Source organism: Sus scrofa, chromosome X (assembly GCF_000003025.6).
Source record: "Sus scrofa isolate TJ Tabasco breed Duroc chromosome X, Sscrofa11.1, whole genome shotgun sequence".
Classification (NCBI taxonomy): domain Eukaryota; kingdom Metazoa; phylum Chordata; class Mammalia; order Artiodactyla; family Suidae; genus Sus; species Sus scrofa.
Window position 1 is genome coordinate 109398966 of NC_010461.5, and position 23211 is coordinate 109422176.

Below are 23211 nucleotides of genomic sequence, written 5' to 3' on the forward strand. Positions count from 1 at the left end.
GCCTCGCTCCGTGGGTTAAGGATCCGGCGTTGCCCTGAGCTGTGGTGTAGGTCGCAGACATGGCTCGGATCCCCGCGTTGCTGTAGCTCTGGCGTAGGCCGGTGGCTACAGCTCTGATGAGACCCCCTAGCCTGGGAACCTCCATATGCTGCGGGAGCAACCCAAGAAATGACAAAAAGACAAACAATAGCAACAACAATAATAAAAATAAATAAATAAAAGAATAAGTCTAATGTCTATCTATTCTAAGGTCTATTCATTCGCCCATCTATTCCTTCCTAGCAAAAGGCTATTGGAGCAGGAAGCAGTACATTCAGGCAGAAGGAAGAACCCATGTACCAAGGTGGCGGGGGGGGGGAACACAACAATCTCAGCTGTTCTTGGGGGCTGAGGAGTCTGGGTTGGCTCCATGGCAGGTGTGAGAAGGGGGAACAGAAAAGGTAGAAAGATGGGGGTGGGGGTAGAGGGCCTCCGGACTGTGGGTTATGCACCACTACTGGCCTGATGGCCAGAGAGACTGCACTGAAGGTACGTCATGTGAGAACAACTGAAAGAAAATTCGGAATAAGGAAGCCTATCTGGATGCGAATGCTTTACCCTAGAGCTTTCTGATGGAAGACCAGTTTGGTTCAAATTCCCACTCCGGGACTACACACTGAGACACGGAGAACAGTGTCTGTGGCCTTCCGGAAGCCTACGTGCAGATTCCAGCCACCAGCCAGGCAAGCAAACCCTAAACATACACACGCCGGCCCAGGCAGCCTGTCCTGGCCAGCATCCTACTGCAAGCAGAGAGACACACCCAGGACATGCTGGTCTTTCTTTCTTTTTCTTTTTAGGGCTGCACCTTTGGCATTTGGACGCTCCCGGGCCAGGGCTCCAACTGGAGCTGGAGCTGCTGGCCTACACCACAGCCTGCCCCCTCCCCAGGCTAAATGCTTCCATGCCTCCTCTCAGCCACCTACTCGTCTTGGTTAGCACACAGAAGACGTGTGCTTGTTCACTACACTCACGTCTAGCCTGAGACGACCGGGGTTAGAGGAACACATCGCCTATCTGGAACCTAAAAATCAGCCCCCAAAGGCTCTGATCAGCCAACGTCCAGGGGCTGGGGGCCACAGGCGAGGCCCTCCCCTCATTCCTTCTGTACACTTACTTGGCACAGAGTTCTGGTGAGTGTAATGCTACAGTTTCTAAGACCACAAGGGAAGCCAAAAGCGCACGCTGACAGCGGTACAGAATGACAGCTGACGGCAGAGGGGGAGACAAAAACCATTCAGAAAGCTCAGTTACCCAGAACTGCTCATTTCAAGGTTTTATTGTATTCAAGAATACATATGCAATGAGCAATGGGCTTCCCTCAGGGTCCTCGTATCTTTCCAGACCATCTCATCAGCTCTCAACACATTGGCCGGGAAACACGGAATATCGGGGCAAGTTCATCGCCCTCCTTTCCTGAACACCAAGAACAAGGGCCCGATGGGATGACGGACTGGGTGCCCCTCAGCCCCTGGTCAGGGGCCTGGCCGGGAGCAGAACCCAAGCTTCTCGACGCGCCGTCTAAGGGAGGCTCTCCCCTGCCTGGCAGTGCTGCGTTCCTGGGTTTACGTTGTCGCTTGTGTCCGCTTGCTTGCTTGGGGGGCGGGGGGGGGGGGGGACGACCCGACCCAAACAAAACCAAACAAATCGGCCTAAAGTCCAATGTAAATATTGAAATCCGATAGCATCAAGAAGTAGCTTAGAACTTTTGCAAAGGTCAGCAGAGGGAATGAAAAGCTACGGATACTGTCAGGTTTCTCCAAACCCCTCCCTAATCAAATTTTAATTGCTGTTTCGTGCGGTTATTGCTAGCATCTGCCTTCACTTAGGAGCCTGAGCCATCTTCTTTAATATCAAGGCTCTGTCATTTACAGTCGATTCCTCAAACACCAGGCGACAAGCATCCCCCTTCACGACAGAAAAGCTTTCTCTGCCTCAGCAGATGGCCCCCTTGCCAAGCAGCCTTTGTTCCAAACGTGTTCTAGCACAAAAAGGCAAGGCTCCCGCTTTCACTCTTCCCCTTCCCTCCGTCTCCTCCCGAGAGGCCACTTGAAAGCCAGGATTGGGGCAGAGCAAGAAAAGGGAGTCTGGAAAAGAACCTCCTGGGTCCCAAATCCTTTCGGCTGTGTATGGGTCTTAGCTTCAGCCGTTTTACGGGTTAGTTCTTTCAACCCATTGAAACCTTCCATCTCCTTCTCAATTATTAACAGGTTTTAATCTGTTAAATGTACTCTAGTCAACACCACCAAAAAAAAAAAAAAAAATTGTTCCAGTACCCAGGAAGGGGGCATGGCACTCCGAAAACACTCTCCGACTTGTCTTCAAACCACCGGGAATATTATCGTGTAATTCTGGGCTGTGCAAATGAAACAAGCCATAAACTGAATTGAAGGCTCGGGGGTGAGAGAGAGAGAGTGGGAGACGCTGAAATCACGAAAGAGTCAGGGCCAGAAAGAGTCAGGGGAGACAGAGAGAGGGCAGGTCTGGTCCAGAAGATTTACAGGGACACACACATAGTTGCAACTCTGAGGACACCATCAAGGCCCATTCACCCTGGAAGGGACAATCTCAGGAAGCTCCAGGCCTCCTAGCAGCCATCCCCTGAACACCAGGGGTGCCGAGACCGTCTGAGATACCATGTGGCTTGGCCTCTGGGGCTGAGCTCCGCCCGGATAAGGGCCCCCCGCTTTTGAATGATGTATCACTCCTGTTCAACATCACAGAAGATGATCGACACAGCGGCATCGTCTCGAGATCCTGATTCCGTTCCCAGGAAAAAGACCCAGAAATGGCCCTAACAAGGGCACAGCTGGCTTCCAACTGCGGGCCTCGGCAAACTCCTCTTTCCAGACCCCATGGAGGAGAAAGGGCGTCGTGAGGACTCGCCATGTGTCAGAAAGTCCCCAAAGCAGCAGCCGACCTCTCCCTTCTCCCTGCACCCCCTCCTCCCTTACACCCCACCCTGCAAGCAAGCACCTCGTTCACCCGCCACCTGTCAAAATAAAGCAAGCCGCGGATCTTTCAAAAACGGACACTGGCCAAGAAGCCGGTGGACGGTTTCATCCCAGGACCTGTTGAAAGATCAAAGATGAAGCGGACAGTTTAAAAGGCGAGACTGTACCCTCCCGACCACAAAGCTGAAAGCAGATAAACCGTGGAAGCCAACGACGCAGGGACCGCCCTTTGACTAGAGACAGACACCAGGCATAGCAAAGTTAGTTTCCATAAAGAATAAGAAGCTGAATCAAGCCATTTCACAACTAACAGTCATAAAATCTTTTCATTGTCAAAAAACTGGGAGAGGAGGGAGAATGGGGGTTATTACGAGCCCCTCCTTTGAGAAACAAGGACACTGCTTTCTAGGAAGTTCTGTATAGATGACAAATGTCTTACGAAGGGCTTTGTTTGGGTGTTTTCCCCTTTGTTTTGTCTTTTAAGTGAGACACACAGTAGAAGTGTCTCCTCCAATCAAAAGGCAGAAGAACCACAGAAAAAGGCACTGCCCTTCAAGCGGCTAATTTGTACTTGCCTTCAGGCAGAACCCCCGTCCCAGCAGCCAACATTTTGGCTGTGTCTGGGAATATTGCTGAACTAGGTTTTTAGAAACCAACATACATGCAGGTTCCTGGCAAGAGCTGAGAGAGGGTGCTTCTGGGACCCGCTGGGGGCCAAAAACCCTGATCTTTTAGAGCTGACTAACTCCCTGGGCTAAACCTAGAACAGAGGAGCCTGGTGTGTGCTGCGAGATCAGGCTATAGAAAGGAGGAGGTTTTTTCTTTTTCTTTTTCTTTTTTTTTTTTTTTTTTTTTTTTGTCTTTTTGCCTTTTCCAGGGCTGCTCCCGCAGCATATGGAGGTTCCCAGGCTAGGGGTCTCATCAGAGCTGTAGCCACCAGCCTACACCAGAGCCATAGCAACGCGGGCGGGATCGGAGCTGCGTCTGCAACCCACACCACAGCTCACGGCAACGCCGGATCCTTAACCCACGGAGCGAGGCCAGGGACCGAACCCGCAACCTCATGGTTCCTAGTCGGATTCATTAACCACGGAGCCACGATGGGAACGCCTGTTTTTTCTTTCTTAAAACAAAACAAAAAAATTTGAAACTTAAAAAAAAAAAAAAACCACCAGAAACCTACATAAAATTTAACTTCGGAAAGCTGTTGAGCAGAAGTCAAACATACAGGAGGATGAAGACAATCATTTCTGCGCTCAATGTAAACCCCAACACACCCAAAAAACCAGAAATAGAAAAGATAAACATCCACATGCGGTACGTAAAAAGATTACGGTACATCAACTCCAGGGAATAGCACACGGCCATCAGAAAATGTGAATTGGAAGAACGAGAGAAGCATTTTTCATGTGATGCTAAAAGTAGCAGACACGCCAGGTAGTATGCACCCCAATTTAAACCCCATCAGAACACGTACATGTGAATCTGGACTGGACTGGGATGTGCAAAGGATATAGAAGTCACTCTTTCTTATTGTTATATCACCTTTTCAACTGGCAAAGAAACTTAACCGACCATAAACAGTCATCTCTGGAGGCCAAGTGACACAGTGACAATTCTAAGTGCCAGGTACAAAGTCCGGAGAGCAGAGTTAATCAGGACAGGGAGAAAAGTGGCTGAAGAGTCAAGCAAAGATGCTGTCCAGCTCCTCCAAACGGTTCCAATTCCCAGATCTAAGGTGGCTTCAGCCCACAGGCTCACACTTCCCTTGGTGTGTATGTAACTCTGGCTGGTTTTCTGGACGTTGCAGGCGTTGTGAGCTACTTACCAGGAGAGCTCTGACTCACACACCAAGAGATAGGAGTTCATACACGAAAAGGAAGCAGTTACCCATAAAGATAGAAAGAGCTGAATTCTTCAGGCTGAAGAGACTGCCAGGAACCTGAAAGCCGGACTGAATTTCTCAACTGGTGTGGCTTGGGTTTCACGGGAGATCAGCACAAGAAACCACATTTACGACATGTTTGTTATTACGATCACACTGCTTAATGTCTTTTACGGAAGAACCTATATAATAAATTCTTTCTAGTTTTAGTCGCAAGAAAATGTCTGGTCCGAAGAACGGTCAGGTTTCTTATCAGATACACGCTCCCTGGAAAGCCTAATGGTCAAGGGCCCACTCACTGGCAGAGCCTCGCCGTTCCAATCCGTCATTCCAGTCTCCTTCCACCATGTCTTTTTATCCCCTGTTTATATAAAATGGGTTCGGAGTTCCCGTCGTGGCTCAGCGGTTAACGAATCCACGAGGTTGCGGGTTCGATCCCTGGCCTCGCTCCGTGGGTTCAGGATCCGGCGTTGCCGTGAGCTGTGGTGTAGGTCGCAGACGCGGCTTGGATCCCGTGTGGCTGTGGCTCTGGCATAGACTGGCGGCTACAGCTCCGATGAGCCCCCCAGCCTGGGAACCTCCATATGCCGTGGGAGCGGCCCTAGAAAAGGCGAAAAGACAAAATAAATAAATAAATAAATAAATAAATACATAAAATGGGTTAATCCTCAACAAGGTCCTGCTGTATAGCACGGGGAACCGTGTTCAACATCCCGTGATAAGCCACAGTGGAAAAGAGTATGAAAAAATACATCTGTGTAGAACTGAGCCACTTGGCTGTACAGCAGAAGTTAACAGTGTACATCAAGTAGACATCAATGAAATTTTTTTTAAACGGGCTAATCCTCATGATGTTTTCTAAAAAGACCCCCAGTCAGTGCTCAGTGAATGCTATCGATTGTAACTAAAATAATAATTATCACTATGATTGTAGGACTCATTGAATGTGGAGTAAATAATCTTAAGTAGGTAGGGTTTATATTACAGTTGGATTTTTTTAAACCTTGGAAGAAAAAGACATGTTTCAGGCCCTGCCAGATTCTTAAAAATTAAAGACATATGGTTGGAGAATCGCTAACTCCTTCCTTTTAAAACTGCACCCTTGATGTTGGAGAGACCAACAGATTTCCATTAGTCAAGCAATCAGAGGGCTGATGAAATCATGGTAGGCTCTTCTTGGTTGTTTTTGTAAAATGGAAAAAAAAATGTATCAATATTGACCGATTAAGCAAAACAAATATTAGGAAAGGAAGAGAAGAGAAAGGAGATGAAAAAGGCCCAGTCAAGGTTACAAGCAATTGTTTAAAAAGGAACAAGAGCACAAAGTCACCTGCCCCGGTGCACAGAATTCAATACAACTAAAAAACATACTGAAGTTAATGTGAGATTTGAAGAAATTGCTAACATTTTACACTACCTGGAGTACAATGCCCTGCTATTCTTCCATTTCCAAACTGATGATCAAAATCTTCCTTCATTTCAAAGAATGACTATCACAGGTAAACTACTCTAAGCACATTGTAATGGTCCCCTGAAGCTGTCTGCCGTGGGGGTTATACGCTGTCTTCCCCAAGAGCGAACCCTACTAAACATACACTATTACCAAAATTTAAGGCTTGATCACACACCAAGGAACTTGAGCACGGTGAAAAATTCCTTTACAACCGATTTTTGTTAGGAAAAATACTTAATAATTGAGGCCATTTCTATTTGGCAAAACAGAGGATCTAAATCTTACATTTCTTAAACGTCACCCCAGGAAGTCACAAAGCACTGACATAACACTCCAGCATATAGTACAGATTCAAAGACATTTCTGAAATTAATAACTGCGCCAATGCAATCATTTCCCTTTATTCTTAGGGATCAGCTTGCATTCCTCTCACATGAAAAACACATCTCAATTTTGGGGGTTGTTTCTCCTTTTTTTGCAAAATAGGAGGCTACAACAGCTGCTGGGACTTCAAGAAGGAAAACAAATATCCTGCCCTAACAGCAGAACTGCCATTAGTCTCTCATGTTGCTATGGTCAATTATAGAAATGCCTTCTATAAATTTCACTAATTGGAGGGAATATGGGTTGAATTATGCATTATTTTCAAGAAACGCAGACTTATCACTTTTAAACACAAAGTGACCTCTCTCCCCACCTCCCCCCCCCCCCCCCGGCAAAATTTTAACACAACTTAGAGACTTACACTTCAATAAACAGAGATATATTTGTAATTAACACAACGGTTTCGATTAAAACGGCTGTTCCTGGCAATACTCGCCTCCCCTATGCAGGTGTTAAACATTTCCCAATTTCGTACTTCCATCCTTCACTTGCTTAGCAAACCCTTTTATTACAGACCCAGCAGAGATAAACAAGCTTAGCCTCAGGCTCCATTATCCCAGAATCTCACTGTCTTTTAACTTCATTCTCGAGCTCAGAAGCAACCAAGACAGATCTCAGGGCTCCCAGAGAAACACTAAGAGGTTACTGGTGAAAATGGTCCATGCTGTCTCCGTTTTAAAAATAAAAGCTGAGACAATTAATCACTTCTCCCCAAACTTAAAAGCTATGTTTAGAGAGCAAACCACTGCTCTGCCCTGGCATCGATGCACACATCTTGGTCTTCATAGAAGCACACAGGCCAACCGCTTGAAACAGCAAGTAACGAAAAGCTTATTTCTATATTTAATCAGGCAACTCTTCCTTATATAATGGCAGGACAAAGCCGGTTACTTTTCAAATAAGACATCTGCAGAGTTCCCGTCATGGCGCAACGGAAATGAATCCGACTAGGAACCATGAGGTGGTGGGTTCGATCCCTGGCCTCGCTCTGTGGGTTAAGGACCTGGCGTTGTCGTGGGCTGTGGTGTAGGCTGGAGATGCGGCTCGGATTTGGCGCGGCTGTGGCTGTGGTATAGGCCGGCAGCTGTAGCTTCAATTAGATCCCGAGCCCGGGAACCTCCATATGCTATGGGTGCAGCCCTAAAAGGCAAAAATAAAAATAAATAAATGTATTTTTAAAATAAATAAATAAAAGACATGGCGAAATGTTCATATTTCAAGTCACATATAAAATAGGCCACACCTTAGTCTGCCTATCTAAGCAAGACTTGGCCCTTGCATGCAAACACATGCACCCAATGTACTACAGATGCGGTCAGTTCACTGCTTTAAATCGGGAGCTTGAGGCTTCAGCCTGCAATAGTCTGCCCTTGCTCTAACAGGAGGTGGTTTAGATTAGAAGATGGCAAAAACCACTGGGAATACTGGGATCTCATAGGTAGAAGTGCCAACATCCAAGGTGATACTTGTACATAATTCAGCCTCAGGGTTCCATTAGAGCTGGAAATTTCTGAACGTACTAACAAAAATAAGGCCCCATTTCTATCCACAGTCCTCACCTAAAATTCTGATAAACCATCAACTCTATTTCAATTTTTTTTCATTTTCGGCCACAACCACTGCATATGCAAGTTCCCAAGCCAGGGACTGCATCTGAGCCCAGCTTCGACCTATGCCATAGCTGTGGCAACACTAGATCCTTAACCCCCTGCACCGGGCTGGGGATTGAACCCGCATCGCACCAGAGACAACACCGGAACCTTAACCCACTGTGCCAGAGCGGGAACTCTTTTTTTTTTTTTTTAATATCCAAACTTAAAAAAAAAAATCTCTTTCAATTTTTAAAACATAAAATTCTGCAAAGCAAGTTTTCCTGAAATGGGGACAACCCTGTTCTGAGGGGTGCCGTGTACAGCAGGAACGCTGGCCCCTTCCCTGCGCCACGATAACCGCTAGGAGACTTATCACTCGGGCTGCATCTGCTTGCAATCCTATCTCCCCGGCCAGCCTCTGCGCTCGCCCCCCACAGCCGGGGTCGTCCTCTTGCAGACGGGCACGCCTGGTTTGGGGAGAGAAAGGCCAAGTGGCCAGAGGTTCTGGTCCATCACTGCTGACCTTGAATTGTACCGTCACTGTGGGGCCACTCATTGTTCAAAACACTCAGATTTCTTTTTTTTTAATGATTTTTATTTTTTCCATTATAGCTGGTTTACAGTGTTCTGTCAATTCTCTACTGTACAGCAAAGTGACCCAGTCACACATACATATATCCATTCTTCTTCTCACATTATCCTCCATCATGCTCCATCACAAGTGACTAGATAAGAGTTCCCTGTGCTGTGCAGCAGGATCTCATTGCTTATCCACTCCAAATGCAATAGTTTGTATCTATGAACCCCAGATTCCCAGTCCATCCCACTCCCTCCCCACCCTCTGGCAACCACAAGTCTGTTCTCCAGGTCCATGAGTTTCTTTTCTGTGGAAAGCTTCATTTGTGCCATATATAAGTGGTATCATACGGTATTTGTCTTTCTCTTTCTGACTTACTTCAAACGCAGTATGAGAGTCTCTAGTTCCATCCATGTTGCTGCAAATGGCATGATTTTGTTCTTTTTTATGGCTGAGTAGTATTCCATCGAAAACACTCATATTTCTGTGGTCTCTACGGGACTAAAAGTGGACGCGGAGCTTTCAAAGAAACCTGGGGGCTTGCATCCGCACAGCAGCGGCTGGTTTCCCCTGCAGACCCGTCAGAGAACAGAAAACAACAGTGCCAAGTGACACAAGAGGTCCGTCCCTGGGCCTTTCCTGGTGCCCGTGGAAGCCCCGCCCCCGTGATGACAGCCGAGGTATAAAAGCGGGGAAGAGCGTTCCACGTGCAAGTGCTGCGCTGCGGCACCACCGACAGCAACGGACCCTGCTCTTCAAATTCCGGGGGGGTGGTGGTGGTTTGCTGGTGATGGTGCCCAACACCATCTCCTAGGAAATGAGAAGAGCCCCAGGGGCCTAAACGCGAGGTCTCGATATTCCAGAACACCGGGCTTCACTCTGATCACCGTCCACCAAGAGACCCTCTTCGAGAGACTTCGCACAAGGGTCACTGAGGAAATGGCGATTTGGAGGATGCCCACCTCGGCCTCGGCCTCACCACTGCCAGGGTGAGAGCCCCATGCCGTTTATGCCCCGTGCTCAGTGCCTGTCGCCTCAGAGGCCCCAGTGAAGAGACGCTGGGTGAACCGTCAGCCTCGGCGCCCTCTTTCTACAGACGGAGGGTCCCATGTGTAGCCTCCCCTCCCACACGCAGGATGCTCCCCGCCAGGAAAACGCTTTCGGAGGGTGTACCCACTCCCGCATGCATTCAACTAGCGGTCTGGAGTGTCTGGAGGGCCCGGGCAAAGTCCCCGGCCTCAGGTCAGCTCGTGAGAACTGCAGGGAACAGAGCAGGGGGAGAAGGACAACGCGGATGCGGGGGGTGCTGTTTTACACCGACGTCGGACAAGGCTTCTCTGGGAAGGCGACAGGCAAGCCCTCCGACCATCCGCCGCTCCCTGGGAGCAGGGGTCCAGGCTCTGAGAATGAGCACAAAGGCCCCTGCATGTCCCTGGAGAGGGTGGGCGGGCGTGGGAGGCGCAGGACACAGACCCTGCGAGGCCTCCCCAGCGTTGGCTTTCGGTCTGGGGGGCGAGGGTTGTCACTGGAGCACTGTGAGCTCAGAAGTGGTGTGATCTGGGTGGGGTTTAACACAACAGGGTCGCCCTGGTGGATGTGCCAATGTAGACGGGTCGGTGGGAGGGTGGGGAGGAGGGAGCGAGAGCCAGAGCGGAGACTAGTCAGCGGCCACGGCTCTAAGCCAGGTACGAGGTGAGAGAGAGACAGAGATGAGGCTGGTGGTGACCAAGGTGCTAAGAGGGGGACAGATCCTTGGATCCACCTTGAAAGCAGAGTCCAAAGGTAGAGAATGGACAAAGCTAAATATAGGAACATTTCACACCCAGTTGCTTGCGCTCCAATCACAAGAAAACGGACAGTCTCTGAGTTTCTGCAGTGGCTCAGTGGGTTATAAACCCGACTAGCGTCCGTGAGACTGCAGGTTCGATCCCTGGCCTTGCTCAGTGGGTTAAGGATCCGGCGTTGCTCTGAGCTGTGGTGAAGGCCAGGAGCTGCAGCTCTAATTCGACCCCTGGCCTGGAAACGTCCATATGCCCAGCCCCCCCCCCACTTCCCCCCCCCCCCCGCCGGCAAAAGGACACTCTCCTATTCTGGAAAGTTCTGATTTTTTCGTGTGCCCTTCAACCTGAAAGATACATCTTCTACCAAGCATCGCCACCCTGCTAATGATCAATCGATGGACCTCCCACCAGTAGAGCTTTCTTCCCAGTAGGTATGCAGGCCCGTGGGACCTGGAGGGGCAGGGGAAAAACTAGTTCCAAACTGGGGATAAACACGGCAGAATATTAACCAACCAGCCGGCTGGGAGCGCAGAGTTCAAATTCAGTTTTAAAGTGAACTCACTGCACTTCTCCCCCTTAAAAACAAAACAAACTTCATCCCATACACACAAAAACTAGTCACCAACACGGCCTCCCATACCCCAGTCAGAGAGTCATTTTTAAGGCCCATTTCTGAAGTCCACCAGGGAAAAGGTGCCTTGCATTGCTTTTTAAAATCTTAGCATGGGGAAATATTCTATAATTAAGGCAATTTTAACAATAGTAGATAATAATTTGACTATAAATTGTAAGGAATGTAATGACTGCTTATTCTGGCACCAAAGAAACAGGACTTTCTGTGAAGTGACTGCCAAGAAAAATGATACTCCCACTCAGGCTGGACCATTGCAAGTGGTAACTGCTAACCACATGCTTCACACTGCAGTTTGCAAGGACACAGTGCTTTGTTTTCAGCTCCAACCAAACACCAGACTGAAAACTCAACAGAGACAAACCCGGGTGGTAGAACCGAAACAATAACTGCAGGGAAAAAATGTGTCTGTGGCTTAATGCTTGCTGAGATGCCGACGTCAAGGGTCTGGAGAACTAAGGAAACCTCTGCTCTCTCAAAGAAACCACTTCCCGGGCTGCTCCTGCAGACAGAAGCCCAATGAGAAGAAAGAGGCCAGGCTTCAAGAGGTTTGCCAAGGCCAATGGGCAATGTTGCTGGGAGAAGAAAGGCCTAGCACTTAAAGAATGGTTGGGATGGAGGGGGACCAGGTGACCTTGAGCTAGACTAGACAAAGCCAGTAACCCCGCAGGGGGAGGGGGCGGGAGAGGGAGAGGGGGGATGTGAGCTGCCTGGGAAAGAAGCAGAGGGAAGGTTACAGCAAGGAACGGGAGCAAAGGCCCTTTCTCCTCAAGGCACCTCCGCAGGTACAGCTGAGGTCCTGCTAATGCCTGGAACAGACAGCGCTGAGAAGCAGCAAGCAACCACGTGTCTACACAAAGCACATGAAATACCTATAGCTCCCCCGCCTCCAAGGAAGCCAAGCAGTAGTAACACTACATTCTAGGTTGGAAAAAAAAAAAAGAGAGAGAGATGCTTTCTTGCTTTTCTCTTTCTCAGGCATCTGGGATCGAATGTATTCGAAACTTTAAAGAGCAAAAGATAACTTGAATTAAAGGAGGATGAATCGAAATACCCATTCCGAGAACGAATACCAGAGTCACAAATCATGCTTAACTCATTTGTGAACCACAAACATTTCTCAAACGCCTCCCACGTGCCGAGCAGTGTGATAGAAACTGGAGCTACACGGCCTCGCGGATCCGGCAGGGAGGCTGCTTTTCCTTCCAAGGTTCAAAGAGCCACCGGGACTACGGTGGGGGACAAGGAGCTTCGAATGTGTCCTTGGTCTTAATACAACACTCCTGTCCTTAACCTCTAGTGTTTCTTTGAATATGATTATACATTTACTTAGTTTGGTAAATGTTTAAAAGGGAAATCAACATTCCCATATTGAAACCTGGCACCTCTCGCTAAAAACCAATCCTTGCCTTTCGTGAATGTCCGTTTCCCAAGCTGAGCACAGCAGTTAACAATAGTGGGAACAAAACTCCACCTGGGATGTTCTCGAAGGCTTAGGAGAAAAGGTGCAGAGGAACAAAATCACCAACCAAAAGCTCTGCATCCAGTAAACCAGTGAAGTTATTACACTGCCTTTAACCTATTCTCTTTTTTTTTTTTTTTAAAGAAAAGGACAAAGTGACACAGAAAATTGACTCCTTATTGAGCTGGCACTGTTGGGGAACTAGGTGCTCTCCAAAGATGATGCGCTTTCAAGAGCAATTTTTTCTTCTTTGTCTTTTAGGGCCACACCGGTGGCACAGGGAGGTCCCCAGGCTAGGGGTCCAGTCGGAGCTGTAGCCGCCGGCCTACACCACAGCCACAGCCACGCCGGATCCAAGCAGCGTCTGCGACCTACACCACAGCTCAGGGCAATGCTGGATCCTTAACCGCTGAGCGAGGCAGGGATCGAACCCTCGTCCTCACGGATGCTAGTCGGGTTCGTCAACCACGGAGCCACGACGGGAACTCCCCAAGAGCAATTTTTGTATTCTGAAGATGTCCACTCTTTCTAAAACACACTCTCTAAACTTTTAAATCCGAATCTAAGCCAACACGATTATTTAATGCTGCTCCATTAGACTAGTGCCCTCAAGGGTTAGAGAGGCCCTGCTGTTCAGCTTCTGGCCCCCCAACCTGTTTCATCTCTCGCTCCTCTCCCATGTGCAGTCCTGCCATCCCTTCCCCTGACCCAACCAGCACTGCTTGCCACACTTCTAATCGGCCTTGGCCTGGGAGGCCAGGTAACCTAAGCTTTTTTTTTTTTTTTACTAACCTAAGCTTTTTATCTTCACACATTTAAACCCTATCTACCTCATTTGATCTGAAGTGCCTCAAAACAGCTGGATTCTCTGGTTTTAAAGTAGCTCTTAGAATCCCCAGCACCTAGCATTCTGTTCCTGGGTAGGAGAGCTCTTCCATCAATGGATGCGGATGATAAACTTTCTGCAGCGCCTTTTCTTCAAGTAGAATGCATATGGGCTTTATGACAGCTGTTTCCATCCATTTAGCTTTCTGCTTACTTCCACATTCCCAGCTGTGTTCTGGATGGCTGGGCCGGCCAGAAGCCTAGGGATTTACTGTACTTCTATTTCTTGATAAGATACTTGAAGAGAATAAACACATGGCAAAGAGGACATTAAAGTAAGGGATAAAGAGATTTTTTTAAATTTTACCAATAAAGAGAGAGGGAAGAAATAGCACCGAGCACGCTGACACTTAATCAATAAACAACAGCAAGGCTGGATTCCTTTCTAATTCTCTCCAAAGTACTCTCAGTGTCCTAGGCTTATATCTCTACCCTCGGCAAAGCATCCCTGGTTATGGCACAGACTTGCACCTTGATTCAAAAATAGTTTTCCCCAAGTTGCACAGACCTTCCTCTTAAATCCAAGTCGGCCAAAATGAAAACAAGCACACACTGAGTCTAAAGGAAGGCGCTCTCCGGAGATAACACTGGTGCGAAGTTCATCGGAAAATTGAGAAATCCCAGACTCTCGGGGATGGAAAGGGTTTCAGAGACCATCCTCTAGGGTGGTGGTTCTCAGCCACGGCTGCTCGTGAGAACCACTGAGGGGCTTTGAAAAAAAGGACCATTAACCTGGCCCCACTGCCAGGCATTAGTGGACTTTTAAGAGCTGTCCAGGTGGTTCTAAAGCGTAGCCGGGATTGAGAATCCAGTATTCCAACAACCCCACTCCCACGGTTCAAATGAAGGACCAAGAGCCTCACCAAAGATATCAGACAACTCACGGGTCATGGAGCTAGGCTAGAGCTGCTCTTACCAAGAAACCATGGCCTCTCCAGGTAACCTCCTCCATCTGGACAGTGGCGTTTCCTGTTTCTCCCCCGTGTCCCATCATTTCCTCTTTTCAGTACAACAGTATCCCACTCATCCGGAGTAAATGCATCTTCTGCATACACTGTGCTGCGGAAGGCCACTGCATCATTCTTGAAAATCTCACCTAGCTCTGACTGTTTGCCTGGAGCCCCCTGGCTTCTTTTCTAGTTCCCCTCCATGAACTCTGGAGGGTTAATGGGACATGGCTTCCCCTTCAAGAAGCCCCACTGCTCTTCCTCCGAGAAGCTGGACTCAGCTCACACTCTGCGCCGTTATCATCACATGGGCCCTCTTACAAATCCCTGGCAAGGTTCACCTCCGATTCCCTTTCAGGGCACTTAACTTCTAGTTTGTACCTGCCCTGCCCTACACCTTGTGGACTTCCCTCTTTTCCTGGCTTCAACTCTTTCCATTTAGTGAAAGATGCCTTTTTCCCTGAGCAGCCTCTTTCACTCTGCCAGTTAGTCATGCCCGGTTCTTTTTTGCTTCCCTCAAGCAGCTGGTCTTTTTGATGTCTGGCACACATTGATCTGGGCTTCCAATAAGATGTTTTTACATAGTTTGCAGGTTTCCTGGAGGTCACTGACTTTTGTAACTCTCCCATTCAAATTTTTCCCCCTAATTTCTAACATTTGTTAAGAGTTTCTTTTTCAAGAGTTGAATACCTGGCTGATGGATCGCTTTGATTTTTCACTCCCACCAGATTGCTGAATGAAATGCATCAGAACTTAAATATAATATTTCCAATTACCTCCAGAACGGAATCGCTTTGTTACACTTTCATGTTCTGTATGGTAAGCAACAGATGTTTAAGCGCATGGAGTTGAAAATGCTACCTTTAACCTGCTTGTATTTTTAGTGTGTCTCCCTACAGAAAGTATCCTGCTATCCTTATGAAGCCTGTGTTCTTCCCTTGGGAAAGACGGGCAAGGTACGACTTTTAAAAAGGTCACTCGTGTGCACTGAACAGTGCTGTCTGCTGAATCTCAGGTGTTAAATTACTCTTCTACATTGGCCCTAAATTGCCGAATCACAAACGTCTCAGCTGTTTGTTTCTTAAAGAAGTGTATCTCAAAGCAGGAAGAAAGCAGAATTGAGAATCCTTCTGGAAAATTCCTGTAGCACTCGGTTATTAATGAAGTGGTAAAGACAAGTTCTCCCCCAAAGAATAAAAACATTCTCCAAGTTATAACAACATTTCTAGGAGATTTACTTGAAATTTATTTCACTTCAGAATGTTTAGACCCAAAAGCCTCCCAGGAGAGCAAGGCCGGGGAATGACAATCTATCAGCAAGGCAGTCTAATCCCATTCCTCCTGCCAGAGGATGCGATAGAATTGTCTATGTCATCCCCCCACTTGTTGAACAAATACTGCACTGCGCCAGGGCACTTGGTACTACTGGGCACACAAAACGCCAGGAGCTGCCATCTGCCCTCAGCCTGCCCACAGCCAAGGCGAGAAGACACCCAAGGGCCTGCTCATGCGATTCACCATGAGACAACGATCATGGATCCGAATCAAGCTGGGTGGGAGGTGGCGGGTGGGGGGGTAGATTTGGAGGAAGAGGGCACATTCCCCTGGGGCGTTCAGAAGTGACTCCCAGAAACCACCTTCCCTGCCTTACCGTCCCTGTGCCTCACCAGCCCTTCATTCGCAGCACCCCTTGTTAATCTTCCTGAAAGAGCGATGGCATCCCGTCCTCAGAAACTATCCTTGGCTCCCTATGACCCAGGAAAGACCATTTCATTCCTCCTCCTGTTAACATGGGATGGACTGGGAGGCGGGTTAATAGATGCAAACTGCGCTGCTGGGACCGTGGTGGAGGCCGGCGGCTACAGCTCCGCTTGAACCCCGAGCCTGAGAACCTCCATATGCCGCAGGTACAGCCCTAAAAAGCAAAAAATAAAATAAAATAGATGCAAACTCTTGCATTTAGAGTAGAAAAGCAATGAGATCCTGCTGTATAGCACAGGGAACTATATCCAGTCATTTATGATGGAACATGGTGGAGAATAATGTGAGAAAGAGAATATATGTGAGCGTGTGTGTGACTAGGTCACTTGTGCTAGACAGTAGAAATTGACACAACACTGTAAATCAACTGTAATGGAAAAAATAAAAATCATAAAATAAAAAAATTTTTAAAAGGTTGTCTACTACACTATACAGATTGTCTACACTCTGCCTGCAAAGGACAGGATTGGATCCTGCTTACTACAGTCATCAGAACAGCGCCACGGGAGTTGCCCGGTGGTGCAGTGGGTTAGGGATCCGGTGCTGTCACCACAGAGGCTCAGGTTACTGCTGTGGCACAGGTTCCGACCCTGGCTGGGAACTTCCATATGCAATGGGCACGGACAAAAAAAAAAATCAATCAATCAATCAATTAATTAAAAGAATACATCCCTTTCAATCTCAGTTTCCTAATCTGTAAAGTGGGGGTGACGATGTATACTCATTCTGATTTCATATGGTTTTGCTGTGGACTTTAAATATCAATTTTAGGACCAGGCCCAGGGAAAGCACTTAAATAATTACTCGCTCTTTTCATGAGGAAAAATGCTTTTTAGGGGAACGTATATGGAACCACCTAAGTGCTAAACCAGTTAATGTTGTTGGGGAACCAGAGACTCACTTCCAGCTGATTGAGGTGAACCCTGAAGTTGTTTCCCTTGATGAGATAAAAAAAACAAACTCCGTTCACCTCACACCAGTCAGAATGGCCATCATCAAAAAGTCTACAAGCAATAAATGCTGGAGAAAGGGGAACCCTCCTACACTGTTGGTGGGAATGGTACAACCGCAATGGAGAACACTATGGAAATTCCTTAAACACTAAAAATAGAACTACCATATGATCCAGCCATCTCACTCCCGGGCATCTATCCAGAGAAAACCGTATTTCAAAAAGATATATGCACCTCAATGTTCACTGCAGCACTATTTACAATAGCCAAGACTTGGCAACGACCTAAATGTCCATCAACAGAGCAATGGATAAAGACGACGTGGTACATGCATACAATGGAATATTACTCGGCCAGAAGAAAGGAGGGAATGCCATTTGCAGCAATATGGATGGATCCAGAAATGATTATACAGAGTGCGGTCAGAGAAAGACAAATTACGACATCACTAATATGAGGAATTTAATTTTTAAAAGTTATTACAAAATAATTTACAGGACAGAAATTGACTCAAAGATTTAGAAACCAAACTTAGGGCTACCAAAGGGTGAACACGGCAGGGGGGATAAATTGGGAGGTTGGGATTAACCTATACACACTACTATATATGATAAAATAGATAAGTAACAAGGACCTACGGCACAGCACAGGGGAATCTACCCAATATTCTATTATTACCTATATGGGAAACGAATCTGAAAAAGAGTGGATATATAGATTATGTGTAACTATTCACTTTGCTGTACACCTGAGACACTGTAAGCCAAGTATATGCCAATAAGGTTTTTTAAAAATAAACTTTTTTAAATTTCCTTTTTCATTCCTCAGTCTAGTCTCCCAACTAATCCTGAAATTGCATGCAACCCGGTATGAGTCAAATAAAAAAAGGAAAAGAGTAATTACACCGAAACAAACATTTTATAGTTGTATGTTCTAACTAGAGCTTGAACTGCAGATGCCAGGACGTTTACCAAGTTCTTTCTGGAGACTACCTAGGCGATGGTTCCTATATTCCTTGAGGTAATTTCTATACTGGCAGGCCCTGTGGCTCAATTAGAGCCTCTTCTCAAGGGAAACAGAGAGCCAAACCAACCCGTGCTTCCAACAGAAGAGAAAAACCACAAGTTCTCTGCAAAATCCAACCCACCTACTTCAAGTAGGGAAGAGGGAATACGACTCGTGAAGACATCGGCCAGGTCTTACAATGAACAATTGACGCAGTATCACAAAATATTCCCACTTTTCCAACACACAAAATCCTAACACAGCTTATGTGATCCCCAGAATCCTTTCAGGTGTGCATGCGAGCCTGCCTACGCTCACAGGTGCACTGCTCGTGAACGTGAATGGGAACAGGGAAAAAACAAAAACAAAACGAAAAAAAAAAAAAACAACTCCAAAATCACAACTGTGATGCAAAGTTCTCCCTAGTATCATTCAATGTCACTGTGGTAGGGCCCTTTGGCAAGCTCTAAGAAGGTTTCTAACTAATGGCTTCGCTCTTCACGACAATGTCAAACCAAGATTAGATTAAGAATAAAATGCCAATTGTGTCATATCCTTTATCCTGCCCTTATGGAGCGAGGCACAATGAGGGTAGGATTTTACCACTTCTAGTTATCACTGGTATTAATTTTACTATTGAACCCCCACTAGCGGGTTAGGACCCTATTCCAAATCCCCTCTCCCTTGAACTCCTGGTGCACGACCTTCTCTTCTGCATCACTGGTGTGCTACTTAGCACACAGTATGCTCTGTTCCAATCGTGTGCGTGTGTGTGTGGTGTGTGTGTGTGTGTACTCGCGGCTTATCTCCCTACTACCCGGAAAAGTCCTGGCGGCCGAGGAGGCCCTCCTGTCCTTGCTGCCTCTCCCGGTGCTGAGCATAGTGCACACAGTAGGCGCTCCAAAAGATCTGCCCATTGAAAGCTGAACCAAAAAACCCTACGTTTTGTGTTCCAGATCCCTCTTCATCATGGCATCTGAGCCACCCGTTGTCATTTGGTGAAGTACCAGGGTCCAGCGGAGAGGCAAGGCAGGACCTCAGCTGGAGGCCCTGTCAACAGGCGGTACTCCCTGACACCCTTGAGAGCACATCAACTTATCTTAATTATGATCTGAAAAGACTTCGAGTCCTTAAGAACCTGGAGTGTGCTTAACGCCCATTCAAGCTTCTGGAAGGCAAGTGCAAGGCCACGGGGAATCAAACCTTCACCTTGGGGCTAAGCCTGGAGCTGGGCACCCAGACGCTGTGACCCTGGTGCCTGGAAAACAATCTGGGACCTTATACCCCCTCCGACCAAGGAAAGCGCCTGGCAATTCACTCAGTCAAGTTGCTACAATGACTCTGCTCTCCAAAATGACCGAAATTATCTGAGTGGAGCCCAGGGAAGCCAAGGACAATGTCGGCATCTGGAGAGGCCAGGGTGATGGTAAAGGATTACCGCTGTTTCTATACGGGCCGCCGAAAGGTATTTACTTGGGTCTGTCTGTGTTGTGACAGTGTCCTAGACTCAAATGAATGCCTCTAACACTCCACATTTTTGAGCCATTCAGTCATGCATTTTTGTTATTGTTGAAAGTGGTGCGAAATCGCACTGCATGAGCTAAAGTCCTTGGTGGTCTTCCAAGGATTCCAGCTAAAAAGGCACTTCCTTTGTTCCTCGGGAGAATGCAGTCCAGTAGGTCATTCAAAAGGGGAAATAAAAGCAGCAGCCCTGGGAGGGAGATGAAGGACAAGACAAAAAGAATAAAATGTTTTGGGTGTGAGCACATGAGCTTCCATTTCCTGCTGCTGGTCACTCATAACTCTCCCATCTGTCTGGGGGATGTGTCCAGAGAGACGTGTATGCGAAAATATTCCTCAGGTGTTTTCTGGAGACCGTGACAATCATATAGGGAACACCTTGCACTGTCCTTGAGCACCCTTCCAACTTCCTGCAGAAGATGGCCTGCCTTTGCCAGGCTGCACAGAGCAAAGCTGGACAAAGTGGGGAGGGCCATTTCACAAGCCACTCCCCAACACCGCGGTCCACCTCAAAGGCACATCTTGTGAAAACCTGTCACATTCCCATTAAGTGCATCGCTGCATCTATGCCCTCTAAATGCGGGAATGACAACTGTAGCCTTCACGCCAATCATCTCGGCTGGGCGCGGCCCAAGCCTTGCAGGGCACAAAGACCCCAGGTCTGACCTGTGGAGCCCCCAAGCTTCAGTGGCTGCTGGTTCAACTTTACTTTTTAGGGCGGGGCGGGAGAGGGGGGAGAAAGAGGGCTGCTTCGGGCTCTACAACCAATAAAATCATGCCACTGTGAAGACAGACTGGAGCTCCCAGAAAGACAGGCTGAATTCAAGGGCAGACAGTCTCTAATCAGTAATGTGCCAGTTACTTGATAACTGCCAAGGTGCCGTGGGCTCCTGGGCTGTTCCAACGATTTCCTAGGTTCTATTTCGAGATAGATGCTGCTCACACTCGGAAAGTGCCCGGCGACTTCCCTCAATTACCTTTGTAATTTATATGCAATTGATGACTGCACTTAATCTCCAAGGTTATTAATAGCCCTTCCCAAAAAAATGACCCCCAAGTCTTCCTAAGCCTTTGGAAGCTCCTGGTTGAAATTACAGTATTTCCTTTGCTGGCTGCCGGCCCCCTGCCCGCCGCACCGGGGTGACCAACTAACTCCTCGAGGCAAAGGCGCGCTGTGCTCACTTCCATGAAAGGTTCGGAATGGAGGCTTGGCCCCCGGGGCTCCAATCGCTCACTTCTCCGTTAGGTTACGCTGGCCATCGGCCAGCTAGATTCGCGGTTCTTGCCCAACCCTCGGGGCGAACAGGCTACCTGCGCCGCCGCTGCCCCAGCGCGGCCCGCGGGGCTGCGCGCAACAGTTGGCCTCTGTGAATGAGTGCGACCCAAAGGGGACCGGCCCGGCCACCGCCACCGCCGCCTGCCTGGCGAAGAGGGGCGAAGGGCACCGGCCGGAAAGCTGCCTCCCCAGCGCTCCCAGAAGGGCTTTCACAAACACCCCACGCACCCCGAGCGCCGAAATCCGGAGAACTTTTTCACAGGCTCAGCCGTCTCCATTTGCATAACCATCTCCAAACTGAGATTCAGGTTTCCTGTAATCAGTCCTTTCAAATGTTTACAATTTAAAGTGCAATTAACCCTTAAAATGAGGTGAGAAAAAAAAAAAAAAAGAAAAGAAAGGAGGGGAAAAATACTCTTCCCGTCCGCCACCTTCCGGAAAGCAGGAGAGTTCCCAAAAGTCAGGGTCTGAAGGGGTAGGGGAGTCGTTTGCTTTTTAAAGGCGACTTCTAAAGCCGCTGGAGCTACTGCAACTCCTAATCCATGTCAGCGGTAGGAGAGAGGCGGGGAGTGGGTTTTTAAAGAACATCAATGAAACATCAAGCCGAGTTCCACGTTTTGCGCCCCCCGGCATCCGGCAAGCTCTAGGAGGCCCCCCACTGGCGCCCCCACCCCACCCCACCCGGCCTCCCGTCACCCCCACAACAAAGCGGGGAGCCCAGTAAGGAGTTCAACCCGGAAAAGGCTAGGGAGCCGGTGACACACACTTTGCGGGCCAGAGTCCTCTGGGGCTTCCTGGGAGCCGGGAGACCGCGGGAGGGGCACCGGGCCACTCGCGGGCGCCCCTCCGCCAGCGGCGTACCGGGGGCCGCCTCGTCCCCCGGGAACGCTCTGCGCCGCGGCTCGCTCCGGCGCGCCTGCCCATTTCTCCCTCTCGGCTACCTGCGTCCGGCGCGGGGCGGGGGGCGGCGGGTCGAGGGGGTGCCGCAGCCCCTGTTCCCGGGTGCCCGTCTCTGCGCTCGCCTCCCGGGGGCTCCCACCTACCGTTGATCTCGTGCGTGGGGGCATCGTTCTTGTCGAAGCCTTTGGACACGTAGAGACGTCTCACTTCCGAGCAACTTTTCGACTTGGGCTCGGCAGCCAGCAGCGCGGCGCTGAGCGCGGCCAGGGTGCAGAGCAGCGCGGGCAAGCCGAACCGTGCCATGGGGCGGGCCGGGGCGTACACGCTCCCACCTTTGGGACGGGATGGAAAGGGGCGGGCGGGCGGGCGCGGAGTCGGGGGCTCCCGAGCGGAGGACGAGGGAGTTGGAGGAGTTGGAGAACAGCAGGAGAAGGAGACGCGGGGCGAAAAGTGAAGCTGGGCCTCGCGCGTCAGGCAACGGTCCCCGGTGCCAGGCGCCCGGCCGGGGGAGAAGAAGGAGGAAGACGTGGAGGCGGTGCGCGGCCCAGGGGAGCGGAGGCGCGGGCCGGTGACCTCGGGGCTCCGCGGCGGCAGCGATCGGGGCGAGCTGGCGGGCGGCGGGACTGGGGCGCGAGGAAGGAGGGGAAGGTGGCAGGCGCCGCGGGGGCCGAGGAGGGCGTGGGCGACGGCGGGCGCTCGCGGCGCGCGGCTCGGGCTGCCCGGCGCTGGTCCGCTCCGCTGGCTCGACTCGGCTCGGCTCGCTCTGTCCTCGGCCGCACGGCTGTGCCCTCTTCAGCTCCGCCGCTGATTGACTGGCCGGCGTGCGCGGCGACGCTCGACAAACTTGGCCCAGCGGGCGGCACTCAGGGGGAGGGGGCGGGCGGCGGGGGGCCGGAGGCAGGCGGGAGCACGCAGGGCCGGGACGGGAGAAAACCTGGAAGCAGGGTTGGATCCGGAGCGGCCAAATCCACTTCCTAGGGGGCCGCACCGGGCGCGCGGCGCTCCCTCGCGCAACACGCCCCGCCGGGCTCCTCCCTCCTCCCTGCCTCCCGGGAGGCGGGGAGCCCGCCCGCCGCCCCCACCGGCGAGAACAGGCTAACTTCTCCGGGGTGCAGAGCCCAAGTCCCCGGGGACCTAGAGGCTGGGGACTTGTCCCGAAGCCCACGTTCGAGAGTCCTAGGCCTTCCGTGCGCGGCCACCTGACC

General features: G+C 49.6%; 1 protein-coding gene across 1 annotated transcript in view; it reads right to left on the minus strand.

Annotated features, from left to right (window-relative positions):
* GPC4 (glypican 4) overlaps positions 1–22982 on the minus strand; it is a 115459-nt gene extending 92477 nt beyond the window's left edge. The window contains exon 1 of the mRNA XM_001925471.7: positions 22150–22982. Within this exon, the coding sequence (XP_001925506.4) occupies positions 22150–22309 (160 nt within the window). The 5' untranslated portion in view covers positions 22310–22982. The remainder of the gene's footprint in view (positions 1–22149) is intronic.